At 40.7% G+C, this 21,251-nt stretch overlaps 3 protein-coding genes across 9 annotated transcripts; 1 reads left to right on the top strand and 2 right to left on the bottom strand.

The window, feature by feature from the left end:
* Window positions 1–425: 425 nt before the first annotated feature.
* On the bottom strand, window positions 426–3,974 carry LOC126601557 (putative disease resistance protein RGA3). Its single transcript, XM_050268278.1, has 3 exons — window positions 1,145–3,974; window positions 919–1,058; window positions 426–808 (listed from the first exon to the last, which is right to left on the bottom strand). The coding sequence occupies exon 1, from the start codon at window positions 3,332–3,334 to the stop codon at window positions 2,471–2,473; it is 864 nt and encodes a 287-aa protein (XP_050124235.1). The 5' UTR covers window positions 3,335–3,974; the 3' UTR covers window positions 426–808; window positions 919–1,058; window positions 1,145–2,470.
* A 1,121-nt stretch (window positions 3,975–5,095) lies between these two features.
* LOC126604127 (E3 ubiquitin-protein ligase AIP2-like) lies at window positions 5,096–8,484 on the top strand. Of its 4 annotated transcripts, none has more exons than XM_050271239.1 (3): window positions 5,096–5,473; window positions 5,627–5,769; window positions 5,924–6,159. In XM_050271239.1, exons 1-3 carry the CDS (start codon window positions 5,259–5,261, stop codon window positions 5,959–5,961), a joined length of 396 nt encoding a protein of 131 aa, XP_050127196.1. In that variant the 5' UTR covers window positions 5,096–5,258; the 3' UTR covers window positions 5,962–6,159. The 4 variants fall into 4 exon arrangements, with proteins under 4 accessions (XP_050127196.1, XP_050127199.1, XP_050127200.1 ...); XM_050271242.1 differs by lacking the exon at window positions 5,924–6,159 and adding an exon at window positions 8,351–8,484 and having other exon boundaries at window positions 5,097–5,473; XM_050271243.1 differs by having other exon boundaries at window positions 5,098–5,473; window positions 5,856–6,159.
* LOC126604125 (uncharacterized) lies at window positions 7,779–20,669 on the bottom strand. Of its 4 annotated transcripts, none has more exons than XM_050271236.1 (12): window positions 20,384–20,668; window positions 19,372–19,546; window positions 19,126–19,209; window positions 18,779–19,020; window positions 18,416–18,659; window positions 18,235–18,314; window positions 18,065–18,149; window positions 17,810–17,941; window positions 17,613–17,726; window positions 17,315–17,356; window positions 8,414–8,498; window positions 7,779–8,287 (listed from the first exon to the last, which is right to left on the bottom strand). In XM_050271236.1, exons 1-12 carry the CDS (start codon window positions 20,524–20,526, stop codon window positions 8,196–8,198), a joined length of 1,518 nt encoding a protein of 505 aa, XP_050127193.1. In that variant the 5' UTR covers window positions 20,527–20,668; the 3' UTR covers window positions 7,779–8,195. The 4 variants fall into 4 exon arrangements, with proteins under 4 accessions (XP_050127193.1, XP_050127192.1, XP_050127194.1 ...); XM_050271235.1 differs by having other exon boundaries at window positions 7,779–8,296; XM_050271237.1 differs by lacking the exon at window positions 17,315–17,356 and having other exon boundaries at window positions 7,779–8,296; window positions 20,384–20,669.
* Window positions 20,670–21,251: the final 582 nt, after the last annotated feature.

Here is a 21,251-nt window from a genome sequence, read left to right on the forward strand (position 1 = left end):
GTCTTGCATTGTATTGTTTTCATTCTGTTTAGGTTTAAGTGCATCTAGAATAGCTAAAAGCATTTTCAAACAACAAAAGTCTTGGTTAGGAGTTGTGAACTATTTTTTGGAGGTTTTTTTTTTTTTACTTGGAAATGAGGACGTGGATGTTACATTTCCCTTGAAATACTTGGTTTTGTGAATTTTGAGTGTCCATTTCGAAATTTTTGGCCATCTTGTATGCAAAGAGGCCTTCTTTAGACCAGGCCACAGGTGATAGAGAGAACCATTTCTTCCAGGCCCAGGGCTTTTATTCCAAGGCGCCCAACTGTACTATACACCATACTTTGTCTTAATACTGGTTAATTCGTGTATTTCGGAATAATATTTTTCTGCTTTTTGGAGACAAGTACGATATTCATTAGCATTATAGAAGAACATGTACAAGAGAGAATAGCGTACACCATTGAAAGGGGCCACAATAAAATCCTTGTCGGGAATTTCAGCCCGGTCAAAAGAGAAAAGAACGTCACACACCAAAATTACATTGTATGACTACTCTTTACAACGCTCCTCAAGCCAAACTAAGTCTATGTGAAATGCAGTTAGCTTCCCAAGCAACATAATTGTATTTAACATGTTGAAAAAGCATGAAGGATCATTAAGCGCAGGTCCAAGCAATGAGGAGTCAACAGAGGAATGCTTTGACGAATCACTTTCCAATGCCTACAAGTTCTCACGGCATTGGTGAAGATGATCAGAAGTTCAGTTGAAACTTTAGGAGGGGACGTTGATGGTCGACATCACGCCTTTTGATTCGGCAGAATCCCTGAAACGATAGATGGATTCTCGATTTAGCAACATCTAGAAGACATTGTCCTAGAATTAAATTTTCTAGAAACACCTGGATTATATGTAGATTAAAGCCAAACAACAAACCTTACGAGAAATTAGAAGGTGAGTTCAACTGACGCTCCTTTCTTCCGTATGTTGTGCGAAAACTTGCACAACTAAGATAAGCAAATTCATGCGCCGTGGAAATTTGATATCAAATTTGGTACGTACGGACGAATGATTACCTAAAAGTGTGTCATAAATTAGTAAGATGTGCACAAGAAGTTAAATAATCATTACTAATTTGATATATATAAAATCAGCGAATCACCTTTCCAAAGAAGATTAATCTATATGCCTAGCTCGCGAGTCACCACTTGATTCACATTACCCATCTCTCCTTCTCATTTGAAGAAGAAAAATAAGCATATTAAACTAATATGATGATAGCATTTGTTATTGATACATAGATAAATGCATAAATAAGATAGGTAGAGCCTAGTTACCAGATTTATGATGAGATTTTGATGTTTGGGATGTGAGAAATCTCGGACCACTCCTCTCCATTGCCTTGTTCACAACGCTCTGAAAGATTCGAACAATTCCTAATGATAAGCTCTTGCACCAATGTTTTGCAGAGGAAGTCTGGTAGTGTTTTTAGGACATGACAATCACTAATTTTTAAGGAGGAAAGGCATGGCATGATTGAAATTTCAGAATCCTCCAGGTTCAAGACTTTCAGATCTCCCAATTGTTGTAATGCTGTTGTACCCTCATCCTCGCCACAACCCACAACACACACATCAATTGTTTTCAAATTCTTTAATCTACGAATCCCTTTTGGTAAGTACTTCAGCTTATAACACCGTAAAACATAAAGGTGCTTTAAGCTAATCAACTTTCCCATCTTATCAGGTAGTTTTTCAAGTTGATAACAGTTGAGAAGACGCAAGGTATACAAATTGTACAACTCACAGATACTGTCAGGTAATGTCTTCAAAACATGATTCCATGACAAATCAATATGCCTTAAATGTATCAATTCACCAATTTCCTTTGGGACTTCACTTATTCTTTTGCCCCTCAAATTTAATGACCTAAGACATTTTAATTGTAGAATAAAATTGAAATCTATCGTCGTAGGATTGTATGACCCAAGAATTGTGAGAGTACGCAAATTTTTGCAATTGTAATATGCTCACCATGTTTTAACCTTAAGGTCAAATGACGAACCTTTTCAACCAAAACTTTTGTTTCATTGCCAACACATTCATCATCGATTGTCAAACATTCATTCTTGGTGAGAGATTGCACAAAGTCATGAACAATATCATGCATTTTGTAACCTATAATTTTACCACTGAGACTATCATTCTGCAAATCTTGGAAAAAAGATTCGGGCTACTAAGTTATCAAAAACAGCTTCACCAATGTCTCCCTTACCCTCATTCCCTTCTAAATTAAGATAATCTTGCGCCATCCAAAGATTAACCAATTCATCTCTCTCAAACTTGTAATCTTTTGGAAAATGAGCACAATACAAAAGGCAACATTTGACTAATGGGGCCAAATCATTATAACTTAGTAACAGCGGTTGGAAAACTTTTTGCTCCACCTCTTCTCGATCCCATACCTTACTATTCAAAACACCTAACCATTATTTCCTTGTTCTCTTATTGCGCATGAGACTGCCTAAAGCTTTTGCGGCAAGAGGCAAACCCTTACATTTCTCTACAATTTTCTTACCAATATCTTCAAACGCCTTGGACTCATCTACTTCACTATAAGAAAATGCCATGTGATTAAAGCTTGAAAAACAATATTGTTCACTCAACTTTTTCAAATTAATCATGTCACTTGTTGCTCTCATCATATCAACAACTTCATATTTTCTTGTGGTCACCAATATTCTACTGCCATGAGCACCACTTTGAATTAGTGGTGCCCTTAAGCGCTCCCACTTTTCACTGTCGTGGCTCCACACATCATCTAGAACAAGGAGAAACCTTTTGCCCTCGATAGATTTTAACATGCACTGCAAGACACAGTCCAACTCATCTGAAATTGGGGCACCATCATCGATTATGGATTTGGCAATCTTAACCTCATCAAAAGGGTCTGAGACACAAACCCACACTCTTTTTCCAAAATAAGCTTTAACCTTGCCATCATTATAAACTAGTTGGACCATAGTTGTCTTGCCCATTCCTCCCATCCCTAGAATAGGGATGATAAGGAGCCCCCTCCGATCACTCAACAACTTTGTGATCAGAATGTCTTTTTCCTTTTCTCGACCAAATACCTCTGACATGACGACAAAAGACGAAGTCTTCTGTCGTTCAGGTAATTGTTGAATGCCTCCTTCTATACGTTGAAACTCATACATTTTTCTTTGATCATCAATTGCTCTTAGCCTACCATTCAGATCTTTTATCTTACTCGCAATGTCATGGTGAAAAGCTACCTCTCTGGCTTTGCGAAAACAAAAGCAACTAGGGGAAGCAGAGAGAGTTACCTTCATCTTCTTGTTAGGAACAAGAACATCAGCATTTTCTCCTTCCCGTTCTTGCTTCTAAACCTGCTGTCTCAGCATCTTGGTGTTCCACTCGTCCAGCACATCCACCAATTGGAAGGATATGTCTTTGAGCTGATCCAACCAGCTCCTCACGCTGGCATCCTTGACTTGCCTTTGCTCTGCATCTTCGAGAACTGCTTGAATAGCTCTGAGATGGCCTGCAAAATCTTCAACATCTTTCTTGGCTTTTAAAACAAGTTTCACCTCCCCGTCCACGAACTCATAAGCTGTTGAAGCCAGCCGATCTAATAGCATGGAAATGATCCCGTCAACCATTTTTTCAGCCTCAGAAGTCTATTGACAGTGGAAAAATAAATGATGAATGAGAAATGCAGGATGGTTTGTGACAATGCCTCTCTTCTATCCAACTTCAACGAACCCCAAAGAAATAAAGTAATTTGTATTATTATTCTGCGGAGGCCAAGGTCAACTCATTAATACCTTCAATTGTACATGAGAAGTTTTAAATTCGAATTTTTTAGATAACGTGTTCGACACTAATTTCTTTCTTCATCACATATTGTAAATATCTCGTTCTATTTAAAAATAAAGTAAAGCAAAGCTTATATGATTCTGAGTGGATCAACTCAAGTCAAGTAAAGGCCGACTACAACTCACTCGACGGAACTAAAGTTTATGTTGGAGAGTTATGTTTTTATTTAAATATTTAAATATATTTATATTTTGTTTTATTACCAATATTAGATACATAATATTTTCCTTTATTACCAGTTAATTTTCAAACTGTTTTGTTTTCTTTTTCAATTTGAATTGACTATGTTTTGTCCCGTTGTGATTTTTTGTCGTTTTTGATTGCCATGATTCCTGGCGTTTTGGCTTTCAATTGCATTGTTTCCTACAGTTTGCAATCTCAATATATTTTTTATTATTATAATATATACATACGTACACACATGCAATCATGATTTATAAAAGTCGCCATCTCAACGGATACCAGGATACACACCAACATATATATATATATTTGTAATTTTGGGTCATGCAGATAAGAAGAAAAACAAGAAAAAAGTTTTACATATATTGATTTAAAAGCAATATATTGAAAGGGTGCGAGTTCGAAGGTTCTTCCGGTGTGCAAGGAAGAATCTTATTAGAAGAAGGTTCTGAGCTGTTTTATCATGGGAACGACGTAGTGTTTGTGAACTGTTTGCACACTTTAGACAGAGCCACAAAACATCTTAAAAAGAGCGACTTAGTCCGCGACTCATCCTAAGAATCATTCACCACTCAAGACTTTTACAATTTTCGAATAACTTCGTTCATTTCTATTTCAATTTTCAACAGTTTTTATGATGATTCCAAGTCTATCAAGTTGCGAGTAAAGTAAATTGAATGGTTGTGTTGTGTCATCTTGTAGAATCCAACTGCAACTCACGCGACAGAAATAATGTGATTAGTGTAAAAAGGAGAAAAAAGCAAGCCTTCGTTGACCCGACCATTTATAAAAGACAAGCATTCAATTATTATGTGGTAATTTGCATTCAAACTCTAGCTCTGTTTTACTTTTTACCTTGATCATGGCAGTCTCTTTTTATGTTAATTTTCATCTGGAGCATTAGAGCAACTCTACTTGTTTTAGGAAGGAAAGGATAAGGGCAATGAAATTGGCTTTACTATTAATTTTAAATAGTAATTGTCTTTGCAAATCTACTCGTTTGGAAAGAAGAAAGGTAAATGCAATAGTTACTATTCAAAAATATATTTTTTATTTTTGCAATGTTTTCTTAGTCTTATCTTTCACGTGTCATTATCGTTATAAATTTTAGATGAGATTTTCAACTACTTTCTCGCGCCATATGTCATTATGTATTAGTAATATCCATTTAGATTTTTGTTAAGATTCTCGACCATGTGGTGCCACATGCCGTTAATCTTGGGGCCGGGGGTTTTGGATTACGTGAGGGCGGCTCCAAGGGTTCGGCCTGCGAGCAAACAGGTAATTGCTAATCTTCCGGTGATCATGATCACGGAGGAAGCGTTGAAGAAGCTCGGAGAGGACGCCGACTGCTACATTTGTAAGGAGGACTTGGTTGTCGGTGACAAAATGCAGGAATTGCCCTGCAGGCACACTTTTTCACCCTCCAAGCCTAAAGCCATGGCTGGGAATTCGAATTTTTGAACGTTTGTTGTATTGCTACTGTATCTCATTGGTTGCATTCAATTCGATTTTCGAGTGACTGACCGACTGGGGTTTTTGGGTTGTTTTGATTGTGGCAGGAGGAGCACAATTGTAGTCCGATATGCCGGCATGAGCTGCAGACGGATGATCACGAGTACGAGAGTTGGAAGGAGCGGGAGGAGGAGGAGGCCGAGGAAGACAGAAAAGGAGCTGCGAATGCTATTGGAGGTGGTGAATACATGTATGTTGCTTCTCCAGTTTGTCAAATTTGCATAAATTCTCATTCAGTCCATCACATTAAGCATGTCTCTATAATATAATCTTTAGGAAAACTAGTACAATACAAAAGACAACATTTGATTGATGGGGTGAAATCATAATAACTTGGTAAAAAGGTTCGCGATGGTTTTGCGGTATCTGTCGATCAAGTTGAGTGAATGGTAGTTGTGCTGTCATATTCTGTGGAGGCCAGCTTCAACTCTCAAACGACAGAAATAAAGACAAATGGCTTGAAGAAGAGGAGTGTTGTCTTTACACGACGACAAGGATTGATACAATGTCGGCTCTAATCTAGTAAATTTATCATTTGCCATAACGACAGAAATAAAGTAATGGATCCTGACCCAACAAAGATGATTCTCTTTGACTAACAAAATGACCATCCTGTCCCTGCACCACGTCACGTCAAAAAGCAATTGAAGTAAGGAGATGGATTGTCTGCCCTCCTTTCTCCATACCCTCCTCATACCCTCCTGTTTTGTGTGGTCACGGTTAAGCCACGTCAATATTTGCTTTTTGTCTTATTATTTTTATATAAAAATTAATATAAAATATTGGCATGACTTAACCGTGACCGCATAAAACAGGAGGGCATGGGGAGAGTATGGAAAGAGGAGGGCAGACAATCCTTCTCCATTGAAGTAAAGTGCATGGTAGTGTGTTGTCATATTCTTTAGAGTAATTATGTGTAAAAAGTCAAAATGAGAATCAACCTTTTTTTTTTTTTTTAAAAGGCAAACAATTGGTGTCTAGTTACGGTTATCCATCATTTTCAGGAACGGAAAGATTTACACAGGTATTTCAGCCTCATCCTAATCACAAATCTGACCCTACCATTTGGAGCAACTACACCCCAAAAAAATTGTTTGAGCTATTAGGCTATCCAGTCCCTCAAGCTCCCCAAAACCACTCGGCCCTACCCAATCAACTGGGCTCCAGAGAGAGCCCGACAAACCACACAGGCTATAATAGCCAAATTCACTGACTAAGGTGATCTAAAATCAGTTGCGTCACCTGATGAGCCACGATTTTAATTTTTTCTAAAAAAAACTAATAAAAAAAACTTGAAAACTTTTAGTTTTAATGATAAGGACAAAATAAAGGGTAAAGTGAATAGTACAAAGATTATTTTTTAGTATAAAAATATGATTTTTCATTAAAATGAACAGTATCGAAATTTTTTAATTAAAATTCCATTTTTTCTATCAGGCACGTGGCTTTCAAGTGCAGAAGGAGAGTGAGCCGACCAAAAGCAGGCAGCAGAGCCACTTGCAGAAGCACTTAGAGCCCATCCCGACGGCTAGAACACATGTCCAAACTCCATAAACAAACATACTAAGGCCTTCCACTGTAAGGGGGCGTTTGTTGCGCCGGACTATCTCGGACTGGACTAGCTTCAAGGACTAAGCTGGACTGGCTTAGACTAGACTAAGCTGGACTAACTTAGTGAAGCGTTTGATGCAGTGTTGGACTAAAAAGTTGGATAATAACAAATTCTAATATTATATTATTTAATATATAAATTATTAATATTTTATTATGATCCAGGTGACCGGAGATGACGAGAAGTCTATCGGGAGTGGTTGTTGAGCATGACGAGGACGAGAGAGGATAGTCTTAGCTAGTCCCATGGTTATTGGGGGGTCTCGCTAAGACCTCTTAGTGAAGGGTTTTGTTCATGCTAGTCCCCTTTAGTCTCATTAATGTTAGTCCCAGCATGGAACAAACACAGTATTGGACTAACAACTAGTCCAGTCCAGTCCAGTCCCACTTAGTGAGGGCAAACAAACGCCCCTTTCAGGAATTACTCTCACAATGTGCCGAAAAATATGAGTGTAAAACCAAGATATTAATGAAGTCCAAGTTCAATAGACGTTAAACAAACAAAAAAATTGACCTCGTACATATATTTGTCATATTCCATTTTGGTCCAGAATAAGAGGCATATGATGTAATATGGAAGCATGAAAATTGAAGCAACATATTTTTACGAGTAGCAAATTTCAAGTCCATCCCTTAAAAGCTTATACAACCGCAACAGAGAAATAGTTACTTGTAAAATGGCTACTGAGTTTCATGGTAATTTGGCCATGAAATACTTAAATACTTTTGACCAGAAACTGCCACTAGAGAAGGCATTGCACAATACCGCCAACCTGGGCAGCCAGGACAACCAGTTCCCAGAATTCTCAGCCTACCTTAATTCTAAAATGCTAATTCACAAAACCTAATTACTGAAGTCTCTCACTCGCCCTTTTCCGGGCTTTCATGGTCGTCTTCAATAGTTACTTCTGTACACTTAAATGGTAATCTGGCTAACTGCGCGGCAGCCACTTCGAAAGATATGCCTAGTTTCTTTGAATACGAACCCGAATAAGGGATTTGGTGTTATGGTAACATGGGATCACCGGCTGATGCAAGCATCTGTAACTCGGCTTCCTTGGCTGCCCTTTCAGCAGTAAAATCTACTCTAGCATCACCTGCATATACTAGCGAATAAATAAGCTTTTCATCCACTTATGTTCATAACAAAATAACATCAGGTAATTCCAGTAAAGTAAAATGATTCTGGAAACGAGAGTTGACATTGGAGTAACACTACGTACCAAGAGCTTGGCGAAGCCCCTTCACAGCATCAAAGTTCTTGTATGTGTAGCCAACAAAGCTTAAATCTTTGGGAGTCATTTGTAACTGCATGAAATTATAAGGTGATAAGGAATACACATTGTACATTTATAATTTTATACTAAATTATAAATGCCCTAAAAATGTCGCATGAGTTCTCATGAACAGGCTATTGCAGATTTTCGTGGATGCTCTGGAAAATAGACATGAGAACACTATCGATAACAAAGGAGCAAGGACGTGTTGCCTAATAATGCAGAATCCTTCTGAGTTCTGAAAATAATGTTGCACAAGATGACAACAACAACAACAACAACAACAACAACAACAACAACAACAAAGCCTTTTCCCACTAAGTGGGGTCGGCTATATAAATCCTAGAACGCCATTGCGCTCGGTTTTGTGTCATGTCCTCCGTTAGATCCAAGTACTCTAAGTCTTTTCTTAAAGTCTCTTCCAAAGTTGTCCTAGGTCTTCCTCTACCCCTTCGGCCCTGAACCTCTGTCCCGTAGTCACATCTTCGAACCGGAGCGTCAGTCGGCCTTCTTTGCACATGTTCAAAATCACCGGAGCCGATTTTCTCTCATCTTTCCTACAATTTCGGCTACTCCTACTTTACCTCGGATATCCTCATTCCCAATCTTATCCTTTCTCGTGTGCCCACACATCCCACGAAGCATCCTCATCTCCGCTACACCCATTTTGTGTACGTGTTGATGCTTCACCACCCAACATTCTGTGCCATACAACATCGCTAGCCTTATTGCCGTCCTATAAAATTTTCCCTTGAGCTTCAGTGGCCTACGACGGTCACACAACACGCCGGATGCACTCTTTCCATCCAGCTCGTATTCTATGGTTGAAATCTCCATCTAATTCTCCGTTCTCTTGCGAGATAGATCCTAGGTAGCGAAAACGATTGCTTTTTGTGATCTTCGCTAGATTGCTTCGGTCATTAGTGTGGATAAGTATATAAATGGATAGAGATAGGAAAGCAAACACAAGATGTACGTGGTTCACCCAGATTGGCTACGTCCACGGAATAGAAGAGTTCTCATTAATTGTGAAGGGTTTACACAAGTAAATAGGTTCAAGCTCTCATTTAGTGAGTACAAGTGAATGATTTAGTACAAATGACATTAGGAAATATTGTGGGAGAATGATCTCGTAATCACGAAACTTCTAAGTATCGGAGTGTGGTGTCGTCTTGACTTGCCTTATCTGTCTCATAGGTAGATGTGGCATCTTCTCTGGAAGTACTCTTCCTCCATCCAGGGGTGGTATCTTTAACTGGTGGAGATGCACAAGGTAATGTATCAATTTCACTTGAAGCTTACTTGTAGTTTCAGGCTTGGTCAAGCGCGATACAAACCATGTAGTAGGAGTCCCCCAAGTCGCCGAGCTAGGGGGTCTGCTGAAAGAGGTGACAGACAAGGTAAGCAATCAGAGCTCCGACTGATTGTTCACCTTCTCCCCATCTTACAGCAGCATGAAGGATAAAAAGAAGAAAAATGAGAAGAGATGATATGAGATACTTTTGCTTTTGAAGAAGTAACTTTCCACAGGCTTATTCTTGAATTGAGCTGGAGGGTTTTTTGGTTTCCTCCAGAGTATAAGGCCGACTGAAGAATTTGAGGGTCAAAACAAGTCCATCAAATCTAGAGTACGTTCCACCCTGCTGATATGGGATACTTTTGCTTTTGACAGAGTAATGAATGTATCGGCACGTGTGCTGTTACGCTTGTCTCCACATGCTTCCTTGTATCCTTCGCACTTGCCCTATCTGTTCCTCAAGCAGATGCGGAATCTTCCCTGGAAACATAAGATGTTGAAGATGAGTACTCGAGAGCAATGCCAGGTAAGTAATCAGGTAAGGGATTCCAGGCAGTCAGTTCCTGGCTGGAAGCTTGATTCCAAGTGCTGACTGATTGCTCTCTTTCTCCTTGTCTTGCAGGTAAAAACAAGGCCAAAAGAAAAGATAGGGAAAAAGCATGATATGGGATACTCTTGCTTTTAACCCTGATGATATGAGATATTCTTGCTCTAGTATAGCTTGTTTGCAGAGGTATTATCGGGGGGAAAGAAAGCTGAATATTTCGAAAGGCTTCGTTGGGAGTGCCCTCTCAGATATGATGAAGGGTTGAGCATTTTTGCAGGTCTGCCTGTCCGTTGGGGATGGAGGTCGACATATATAGGAGTCTCCCTAACAACAAGTAGTAATGCTATTCCTTTACCCTGCTTGGTCATAGCACGGTAGTGGGAGCTGCCAGTTTCACATGTTTTAACTCTGTCAGAGCACTTTGAAAAAGTGGTCTGTGGTATCTGGCTCTCGAGATTCGGAGAACGATGCCTCTTTGATTTTTGAGAAAGCAATCATGCTGGGGGTATGACTCTCGAGATTCGGAGAGCAGTGTCTCTTCGATTTTTGAGGAAGTAATCATGTTGGGAGTCTGGCTCTCGAGATTCGAAGGGCGGTGCCTCTTCGATTTTGGAGCAAGCAATCTTGTTGGGAGTGTTGTCTCGAATGTGAGTAAAGGTTGGGCATGTTTGCTAGTCTACCTTGCCACGAAGCACAAAGGTTGACACACAGGGACTTTCCAATTTTCCAGCAATGGTACTGTTCCTTTACCCTCTCTTCGATTTTGAGAAAGTAGTCATGTTGGGAGTCTGGCTCTCGAGATTCGGAGGACGGTGCCTCTTCGATTTTGGAGCAAGCAATCTTATTGGGAGTGTTTTCTCGAATGTGAGTAAAGGTTGGGCATGTTTGCTAGTCTACCTTGCCACGAAGCACAGAGGTTGACACACAGGGACTTTCCAATTATCCAGCAGTGGTACTGTTCCTTTACAGTTGTGGGTAATAATATGGTAGCTAGACCTTCAAAATTTATGTGTCTAAACTTTTGTTAGTGCTGTTTCTTTGCTATTCTTTTACCTTTCTTGGTCAGAGCGATGTAGTGGGAGCTGCAAGCTTCACGTGCTCAACTTTGGCAGAGAACTTTGGCAAAGTTATTTGTGGTACCCATGAGCTATTGTTGCGTGTGGGAAGTGGGTGATTGAACAGTAAGATTCATGTGCTTTCTACTTCACCAGAAGTCTTCGACAGAATGCCCATAATTTCTGCAAAGCTGAGTGTGCGTGTGACAAGTGCTGACAATGCTAGAAAAGTAGGTGCCTCTTCGATTTCTGAGATCGGCCCTCGTGGTCTCTGAGCAGCCCAGCTTTTGAGAAAGCGAGCGCCTCTTCGATTGATTCGGAGAACGATGCCTCATCGATTTTTGAGAAAGCAATCATGCTGGGGGTCTGGCTCTCGATATTCGGGGAGCAGTGTCTCTTCGATTTTTGAGAAAGTAATCATGTTGGGAGTCTGGCTCTCGAGATTCGGAGGGCGGTGCCTCTTCGATTTTGGAGCAAGCAATCTTGTTGGGAGTGTTTTCTCGAATGTGAGTAAAGGTTGGGCATGTTTGCTAGTCTACCTTGCCACGAAGCACAGAGGTTGACACACAGGGACTTTCCAATTATCCAGCAATGGTACTGTTCCTTTACCCTCTCTTCGATTTTTAAGAAAGTAGTCATGTTGGGAGTCTGGCTCTCGAGATTCGGAGGACGGTGCCTCTTCGATTTTGGAGCAAGCAATCTTATTGGGAGTGTTTTCTCGAATGTGAGTAAAGGTTGGGCATGTTTGCTAGTCTACCTTGCCACGAAGCACAGAGGTTGACACACAGGGACTTTCCAATTATCCAGCAGTGGTACTGTTCCTTTACCCTTGTGGGTAATAATATGGTAGCTAGACCTTCAAAATTTATGGGTCTAAACTTTGTTAGTGCTGTTTCTTTGCTATTCTTTTACCCTTCTTGGTCAGAGCGATGTAGTGGGAGCTGCAAGCTTCACGTGCTCAACTTTGGCAGAGAACTTTGGCAAAGTTATCTGTGGTACCCATGAGCTATTGTTGCGTGTGGGAAGTGTGTGATTGAACAGTAAGATTCATGTGTTTTCTACTTCCCCAGAAGTCTTTGACAGAATGCCCATAATTTCCGCAAAACTGAGTGTGCGTGTGACAGGTGCTGACAAGGCTGGAAAAGGCTGGAAAAGTAGGTGCCTCTTCGATTTCTGAGATCGGCCCTCGTGGTCGCTGGGGATCCCAGCTTTTGAGAAAGCGAGCGCCTCTTCGATTTTTGAGATCGGCCTTCGTGGTCTTTGAGCAGCCCAACTTTTGAGAAAGCAAACGCCTCTTCGATTTCTGAGATCAACCCTCGTGATCTCTAAGCAGCCCAGCTTTTGAGAAAGCAAACGCCTCTTCGATTTCTGAGCAGGCGCCTCTTCGATTTCTGAAGCTTCGTCGAGTGCAGATTTTTATAGGGGCTAGCATTAAGTTCCAAAGCACACTTGAATCTCCACCAGTAGAAGCTTCATTCTTGCACTTCTAAGATCTTGATTTGTCCGACCTCTTCTCTCTTCAACACCTTTGAAAATGTCTGGCCCCTCCGACCGTCGTTTTGACTTGAACCTTGTTGAAGAGGCAGCCCCGCCTTCTCCAGACAACATATGGCGCCCATCCTTCGTCTCCCCTACTGGTCCTCTTACCGTTGGGGATTCCGTGATGAAGAATGATATGACCGCTGCGGTGGTGGCCAGGAACCTTCTCACTCCCAAAGATAACAGACTACTTTCCAAACGGTCTGATGAGTTAGCTGTTAAGGATTCGCTGGCTCTCAGTGTTCAGTGTGCAGGTTCTGTGTCTAATATGGCTCACCGCCTATTTGCTCGAACCCGCCAAGTTGAATCATTGGCGGCTGAAGTGATGAGTCTTAAACAGGAGATTAGAGGGCTCAAGCATGAGAATAAACAGTTGCATCGGCTCGCACATGACTATGCTACAAACATGAAGAGGAAGCTTGACCAGATGAAGGAAACTGATGGTCAGGTTTTACTTGATCATCAGAGATTTGTGGGTTTGTTCCAAAGGCATTTATTGCCTTCGTCTTCTAGGGCTGTACCGCGTAATGAAGCTCCAAATGATCAACCTCTGATGCCTCCTCCTTCTAGGGTTCTGTCCAGTACTGAGGCTCCAAATGATCCCCCTCCGGTGCCTTCTCTTTCTGGGGCTCTACCGACTGCTGAGACTTCTCCTAAGCAACCTTTGTGAAAGCTCCCTCTTGTGTGCTTATTTTGACTCATGTATATGTACATATTTGTAGCTTATCGGGGATATCAATAAATAAGCTTTCCTTCATTTCAACGTATTGTGTTAAATACACCAAAGCCTTCTTCGCTAAGTTCTTTGAATTTTCTTTTGTTAAAGCTTGTATGTTGAAGCTTTCTGAGTGGAGCATGTAGGTTGGGGTAGTGTTCCCTTAATTTCCCGAGTGAGGAAAACTTCTCGGTTGGAGACTTGGAAAATCCAAGTCACTGAGTGGGATCGGCTATATGAATCTTAGAACGCCATTGTGCTCGATCCTGTGTCATGTCCTTCGTTAGATCCAAGTACTCTAAGTCTTTTCTTAGAGTCTCTTCCAAAGTTTTCCTAGGTCTTCCTCTACCCCTTTGGCCCTGAACCTCTGTCCCATAGTCGCATCTTCTAATCGGAACGTCAGTAGGCCTTCTTTGCACATGTCCAAACCACCGTAACCGATTTTCTCTCATCTTTCCTTCAATTTCGGCTACTCCTACTTTACCCCGGATATCCTCATTCCTAATCTTATCCTTTCTCGTGTGCCCACACATCCAACGAAGCATCCTCATCTCCGCTACACCCATTTTGTGTACGTGTTGATGTTTCACCGCCCAACATTCTGTGCCATACAGCATCGCCGGCCTTATTGCCGTCCTATAAAATTTTCCCTTGAGCTTCAGTGGCATACGACGGTCACACAACACGCCGGATGCACTCTTCCACTTCATCCATCCAGCTTGTATTCTATGGTTGAGATCTCCATCTAATTCTCCGTTCTTTTGCAAGATAGATCCTAGGTAACGAAAACGGTCGCTCTTTGGTATTTCTTGATCTCCGATCCTCACCCCTAACTCGTTTTGGCCTCCATTTGCACTGAACTTGCACTCCATATATTCTGTCTTTGATCGGCTTAGGCGAAGACCTTTAGATTCCAACACTTCTCTCCAAAGGTTAAGCTTTGCATTTACCCCTTCCTGAGTTTCATCTATCAACACTATATCGTCTGCGAAAAGCATACACCAAGGAATATCATCTTGAATATGTCGTGTTAACTCATCCATTACCAACGCAAAAAGGTAAGGACTTAAGGATGAGCCTTGATGTAATCCTACAGTTATGGGAAAGCTTTCGGTTTGTCCTTCATGAGTTCTTACGGCAGTCTTTGCTCCTTCATACATATCCTTTATAGCTTGGATATATGCTACTCGTACTCCTTTCTTCTCTAAAATCCTCCAAAGAATGTCTCTTGGGACCCTATCATACGCTTTTTCCAAATCTATAAAGACCATGTGTAAATCCTTTTTCCCATCTCTATATCTTTCCATCAATCTTCGTAAGAGATAGATTGCCTCCATGGTTGAGCGCCCTGGCATGAACCCGAATTGGTTGTCCGAAACCCGTGTCTCTTGCCTCAATCTATGCTCAATGACTCTCTCCCAGAGCTTCATTGTATGACTCATTAGCTTAATACCCCTATAATTCATGCAATTTTGTACGTCACCCTTATTCTTGTAGATAGGCACCAAAGTGCTCATTCGCCACTCATTTGGCATCTTCTTCGTTTTCAAAATCCTATTGAAAAGGTCAGTGAGCCATGTTATACCTGTCTCTCCCAAAAGTTTCCACACTTCGATTGGTATATCGTCTGGGCCTATTGCTTTTTTATGCTTCATCTTCTTCAAAGCTACAACCACTTCTTCCTTCCGGATTCGACGATAAAAAGAGTAGTTTCTACACTCTTCTGAGTTACTCAACTCCCCTAAAGAAGCACTCATTTCATGTCCTTCATTGAAAAGATTATGAAAATAACCTCTCCATCTGTCTTTAACCGCGTTCTCTGTAGCAAGAACCTTTCCATCCTCATCCTTGATGCACCTCACTTGGTTGAGGTCCCTTGTCTTCTTTTCCCTTGCTCTAGATAGTTTATAGATATCCAACTCTCCTTCTTTGGTATCTAGTCGTTTATACATATCGTCGTAAGCCGCTAACTTAGCTTCTCTGACAGCTTTCTTCGCCTCTTGCTTCGCTTTTCTATACCTTTCACCATTTTCATCAGTCCTCTCCTTGTATAAGGCTTTACAACATTCCTTCTTAGCCTTCACCTTTGTTTGTACCTCCTCATTCCACCACCAAGATTCCTTTTGGTGTGGGGCAAAGCCCTTGGACTCTCCTAATACCTCTTTTGCTACTTTTCGGATACAACTAGCCATGGAATCCCACATTTGGCTAGCTTCCCCCTCTCTATCCCACACACATTGGGTGATTACCTTCTCTTTGAAAATGGCTTGTTTTTCTTCTTTTAGATTCCACCATCTAGTCCTTGGGCACTTCCAAGTCTTGTTCTTTTGTCTTACTCTTTTGATATGTACATCCATCACCAACAAGCGATGTTGATTAGCTACGCTCTCTCCTGGTATAATTTTGCAATCCTTACAAGTTATACGATCCCCTTTCCTCATTAGAAGAAAATCTATTTGTGTTTTTGACGACCCACTCTTGTAGGTGATCACATGTTCTTCTCTCTTCTTAAAGAATGTGTTGGCTAAGAAGAGGTCATATGCCATTGCAAAATCCAAGATAGCTTCCCCATCCTCGTTTCTCTCCCCAAAACCATGGCCACCATGAAAACCTCCATAGTTGTCTGTCTCCCTGCCCACGTGTCCATTTAAATCTCCTCCTATAAATAACTTCTCCGTCTGAGCAATTCCTTGCACCAAGTCTCCAAGATCTTCCCAAAATTTCTCCTTCGAACTCGTATCCAACCCTACTTGAGGTGCGTACGCACTAATCACATTGATAAGTTCTTGTCCTATTACAATCTTGATTGCCATGATTCTATCTCCTACCCTCTTGACATCTACAACATCTTGTACCAAGGTCTTGTCCACGATGATGCCAACACCGTTTCTCGTTCTATTTGTGCCCGAATACCAAAGTTTAAACCCTGAGTTTTCTAGATCCTTTGCCTTACTACCAACCCACTTAGTTTCTTGTAGGCACATAATATTTATCCTTCTCCTCACCATAACTTCCACTACTTCCATAGATTTTCCCGTTAAGGTTCCTATATTCCACGTTCCTAAACGCATTTTGCTCTCTTGAACTCTACCCTTCTGTCCTAGCTTCTTCACCCTCCCCCGTCTAATAGGATCAAAGTACTTCTTTTGTGTGTCCCGGGTAAAGTTGATAGGAGCATATGCTCCCAAACAACTTTGAGTGGAGTCGTTCGAAAAGAAGTTTCTATGGCCCCCTTGCTCATTTAACACTGCATCCGGGTGCCGATGGAGATACAGCGACCCTTGCTCACTTATCACTGTGCTCAGGCCACACAGCGCGCCACTTACGGGTGACGCCCTAGCTTTAGCGCGATTTTGTTCTGGATTCATTTAGAAACAGACTCATTGGCATCAAACGGCACTAATGCGGATTTCATGGTGGCTGGCTAGAAACAACAGTTTTAATTTGGCATTACGTCATCTCGAAGACAAACATAGATAAAAAGGCCTACGCTATGATGTTTTATTTTTCCTACGGTAGTTCTCTTAGCTCTGGTGCCTTTTTAACAAAGGGAACCCAATATTGAGAATTGGGCTTTCTCTTCAAAAGAACTGATGATCATAATGCCAATTGATTATGTAAAGTATTACATATCATGTCTTATAGAACGTGTATTGCATATCATGAGTAAATAGACAACATCACAGTTACAAACCTTTCGTGAAGATCCAGTTCTTGTAGACGCTGGTGGGTCCAACTAAGCACGAATGCAAAAGATGTACGGAAGTCAATATTTGAATAGGTTTGCCAGTAATGTAATGACGCTTCTACATGTCATATGAATGAAAGTGTACAGGAGCTAAAAAGTAGAGTTCAGTTGAACTGTTAAATTGTTAATTATAGAAGTGATTGTAGAAGTGTTAAAAAAAACAATAATGTTGGTGAGTCGGTGCAGAATATGAAAAACAAATAAACAATGATACAAGAAATAAAAGGATGATCTTGTAAGATACCTCATCAAACTTCATAAAGTTCTGGGTATCAAGCTCCCCATTCACTTCTGGTTTGAATGCTGCGTCCATTTCATAGAGTTTGTCCCACACAACGTCCTTGAACCAAGGATGAGACTGATACAACATAGTTTTTAGAAACTTAAGACAATGAAAATATTCCATCAGAGGAACAACTTCTTCAAATAGGAGAGCCTTACTTTGATTTGAAGTGCCCCACCAGTACCTAGCCTATGTTCAACATCACACAGCAACCTGCAAATAAGATCCTTAGCCTCAGCTGTCAACCTTGCGTCTTCTGGAAACTTTAAGTGGTTTCTCCAATGAACAATCTGACATAAATTGACAAATAGAGTGAGTGACTTTGTATGTGAAACTGAAGTGACCTTAGCTCAAACCTACGACTCACCACAGAAACTTTGCACTCAGAGTTACATGAGTGTTAAGCATATTACCTTTCTGCATGTAGTTATTGGATCATCTGAATAAAATGGAGGGTAACCAACAAGCATTTCGTACATTATTGCTCCCAATGACCACCTAAATAAATCAAACAATACATATCACAAACAAAAAGATGAGAGAAAGCGAGAGAAAGCAAAAAAAATTAGCAGTATAAACTTACCAGTCGCATTCCATCCCATATCCTTTCTTCAATAACACTTCAGGTGCAATGTAGTCGGGTGTCCCCACAGTTGAAAATGCCTTTAGAAGAAGGAAAGAAAACAATAGAGTGAGGGGAAAACTTCCAAGGGCTAAGGCTAAAGATGTACTGCAAAAACCAGTCCATAAAGATGATAACATACCAACTTTCTCCTGTTCATCTGCCAATGTTGCAGCTGTTCAGCAGGGCTTTTCCAACTACTCCGATTATCCGCATCAGGAACGCATGTGTCGATATCCATTGGTTCTGTCATATTTTCGTCATCCATAGTTCTATTTTCATGCAGTGCAGGTAAAGTTGTACAGTCAAGAGGCTTACAGAGGCCAAAATCTGAGAGTTTCATGTGACCATTTTTATCCAGAAGCAGGTTGTCTGGCTTAATGTCTCTGCAAAGGCAGCAAAAATGAAGTGGTGAGACAAGATTGCAACTTAATATATCACCTAACAAATATTCTGGTAACAAAATAAAATATTTAACAACATGATATTTGTAGATTTCTTCAACCTGTGTATGTAGTTGTGTTTCTGAATAGATTCTATGGCCAGTACGCTCTGTGCAATGTAAAATTTTGCCACACTTTCAGTTAAGGTGTCTTCCCTAATCAGCAGAGTCATCATGTCACCCCCAGGCAGATATTCCATGATTAAGTATAAGTACTCTGCATCTTGGAAGGAGTAGTATAGTTTAACTATGCAATGGCTGGCAACTTCTGCCAGCAAGTTTCTTTCAGCTCTAACATGTTCCACCTACAAGGCAAAATGAAAATACATCAACAGCAATATTTCCATGATGAAAATCTCGGGACGAGTTCCAGTGATGGGTTTGGAACAAAGTCGCATATGTGATCTTACCTGTCCTCTCTTAAGCATTTCAGATTTCTTCAACTTTTTCATGGCGTAGATATTGCCAGATTTTTTCTCCCGACACAATCGGACCTATAGTTTGAGAGTGAATAATTAGCAACCTTGGCTAAAGCATAAAATGTAACTTCTAGCTAACATGAGTCCAGTGACCAATGAAAAGTTTAATACATTCTTGAGTCCAGTGACCAATGAAAAGTTTACTACATTCTTTAGAATACAATGTTTAATACTGACCTCACCAAAGGCCCCCCTACCAATGATGGTCAAAGGCTCAAAATCATCAACGCATATCTTGTGCCTTTTAAGTCGCATAAATTCTGTCTCCTTTTGCTCTAAGTCTTTGATCAGGTTGATTTGTACCTCCTTTGGCACATCTGACGAAGCTAATTTCCTTTCCAACACCCAGCGTCTGCAGCAATAAGAAATATAACATCAGCTCCTTGTATCTGTGAACTTAAACATTAAAGCGGTAGCCTTGAAAGATTTCTCTAGAATATCTGAGTCTTGAAATTAAAACATGTAAAAGAAAAGCAAATTTCAGAAAATGAATACCATGTTCGCGGAAAATTGCAGTATGTGAGAGGAGAAGTTTCTTACTTTCCATTCTAGAACTTTAGCGTGAAGCTCTATCAAAAGCAAATGTAATAACCCCTATCATTAACCTCAAATTTTACGCGGCCTCTTCTCATTTGGGAGATTTCGGGAGAGAAGAACTGCCCTTGCTAGATAGATTGGATTGTATCAAACATATGACTATTATTGATCCAGACAAAGGGTAGTAGTCTAATAGCTGTACAGCCCAAATCAAACAAAGACAATCTAGATTACCAAATAAACACAATAACAAGTTCCGAACCCACATGGATCAGATTCCGCAAACCTCAATTCGTTTCCAAACGGAAACACTACCCTATTAGACCCTCATTTCCCCATGATTGTTGGTTTCCATCTTAAAAAAATCTGACTTCTTTACTCACCCCCACATTTCCTCAACCCAAAACATTACAGAATATCTTTCAACTAACCAAAACACAATAACACCACACATTTCGTTCTTCCCACATTTTCTCAGCAACCAAACAGCAGAAATCGAAACCAATTCATGAAATGGAAACACCCAATTCAAACACCGAATAGTTTCACGATTCAGAGCTCGGATTACTACCCAAACTACATTATTCAGCAATCCAAACAGAGCCTAAGTAAGAAAATCCAGAAGCAATCAAAGCTGCAGATTGCAGATTACCTCTCCTTCCGTTCCTGAATGTTCTTCATCTGAGCTCTGTAGTGGTTCTCTATGAACTGCTTGGCCGCCGCCACCTTCTCCATCGTCAAGCTCGACCCCAGCACCTCCTCCTCCTCCTCCTCCTGCTCCTCCCGATCCTCCATTCTTTCTCTCTCTTCACCCTCACGGTATCTCTCTTTCTCTTTCTCTCTCTCTCTCTCTAGAAACACAGAGTAATCGGTACTCCCGCTCTCCACAGACACTCTCCCTCTGAGAGAGCTTCGTTTTTATTGTAACGACGAGTAGATGACGAAAGAGAACCTCTCAGAAAATATGCCTCTCCCCTTTTTACACCCGAACCGCCATCGCTCGCCACGTGTACGGGGGCGACTTTTTGCTATGACTCGGGATGACGTGGCGGTGATCGATTGGAAGTTGATGGCGACCCCACGAGGTTTCGAGGCAGAGGATGGCAGCTCTTTGCTTTCTTTATCAATAATTTCCAGATTGCTGCTGCAGGATGAGTGGCGCATTCACGCGCTTGGGAGTGGGAGTGTGACGCACTCCACGTTGTGGTGAAGTGTAGTTGTCATATTTAACGACACTACAACGCATTTCATCAGAAGGATGACAGGAGAAAATTTTATGTTGTACGTGTAATGATATAGGTTGACAACGTTATTTATATAATTAACTTTTACAATAAAAGGATGATTCTAAGTTAATAAGATTTTCTGCTTTGTGAGGTTTGGGGAAGAATATTTATCATACACAAATTTACTTTCATTTTACAAGAGGTTGTTTCTACGACTAAAACTCATAATTTTTAGTCACAAATGACTAATTTTTCCATTACGCCTCGCTTAGTTTTATAGTATGTTAGTAAAAT

The sequence above is a fragment of the Malus sylvestris genome, chromosome 15, assembly GCF_916048215.2.
Source record: "Malus sylvestris chromosome 15, drMalSylv7.2, whole genome shotgun sequence".
In the NCBI taxonomy this organism is placed as follows: Eukaryota; Viridiplantae; Streptophyta; class Magnoliopsida; order Rosales; family Rosaceae; genus Malus; species Malus sylvestris.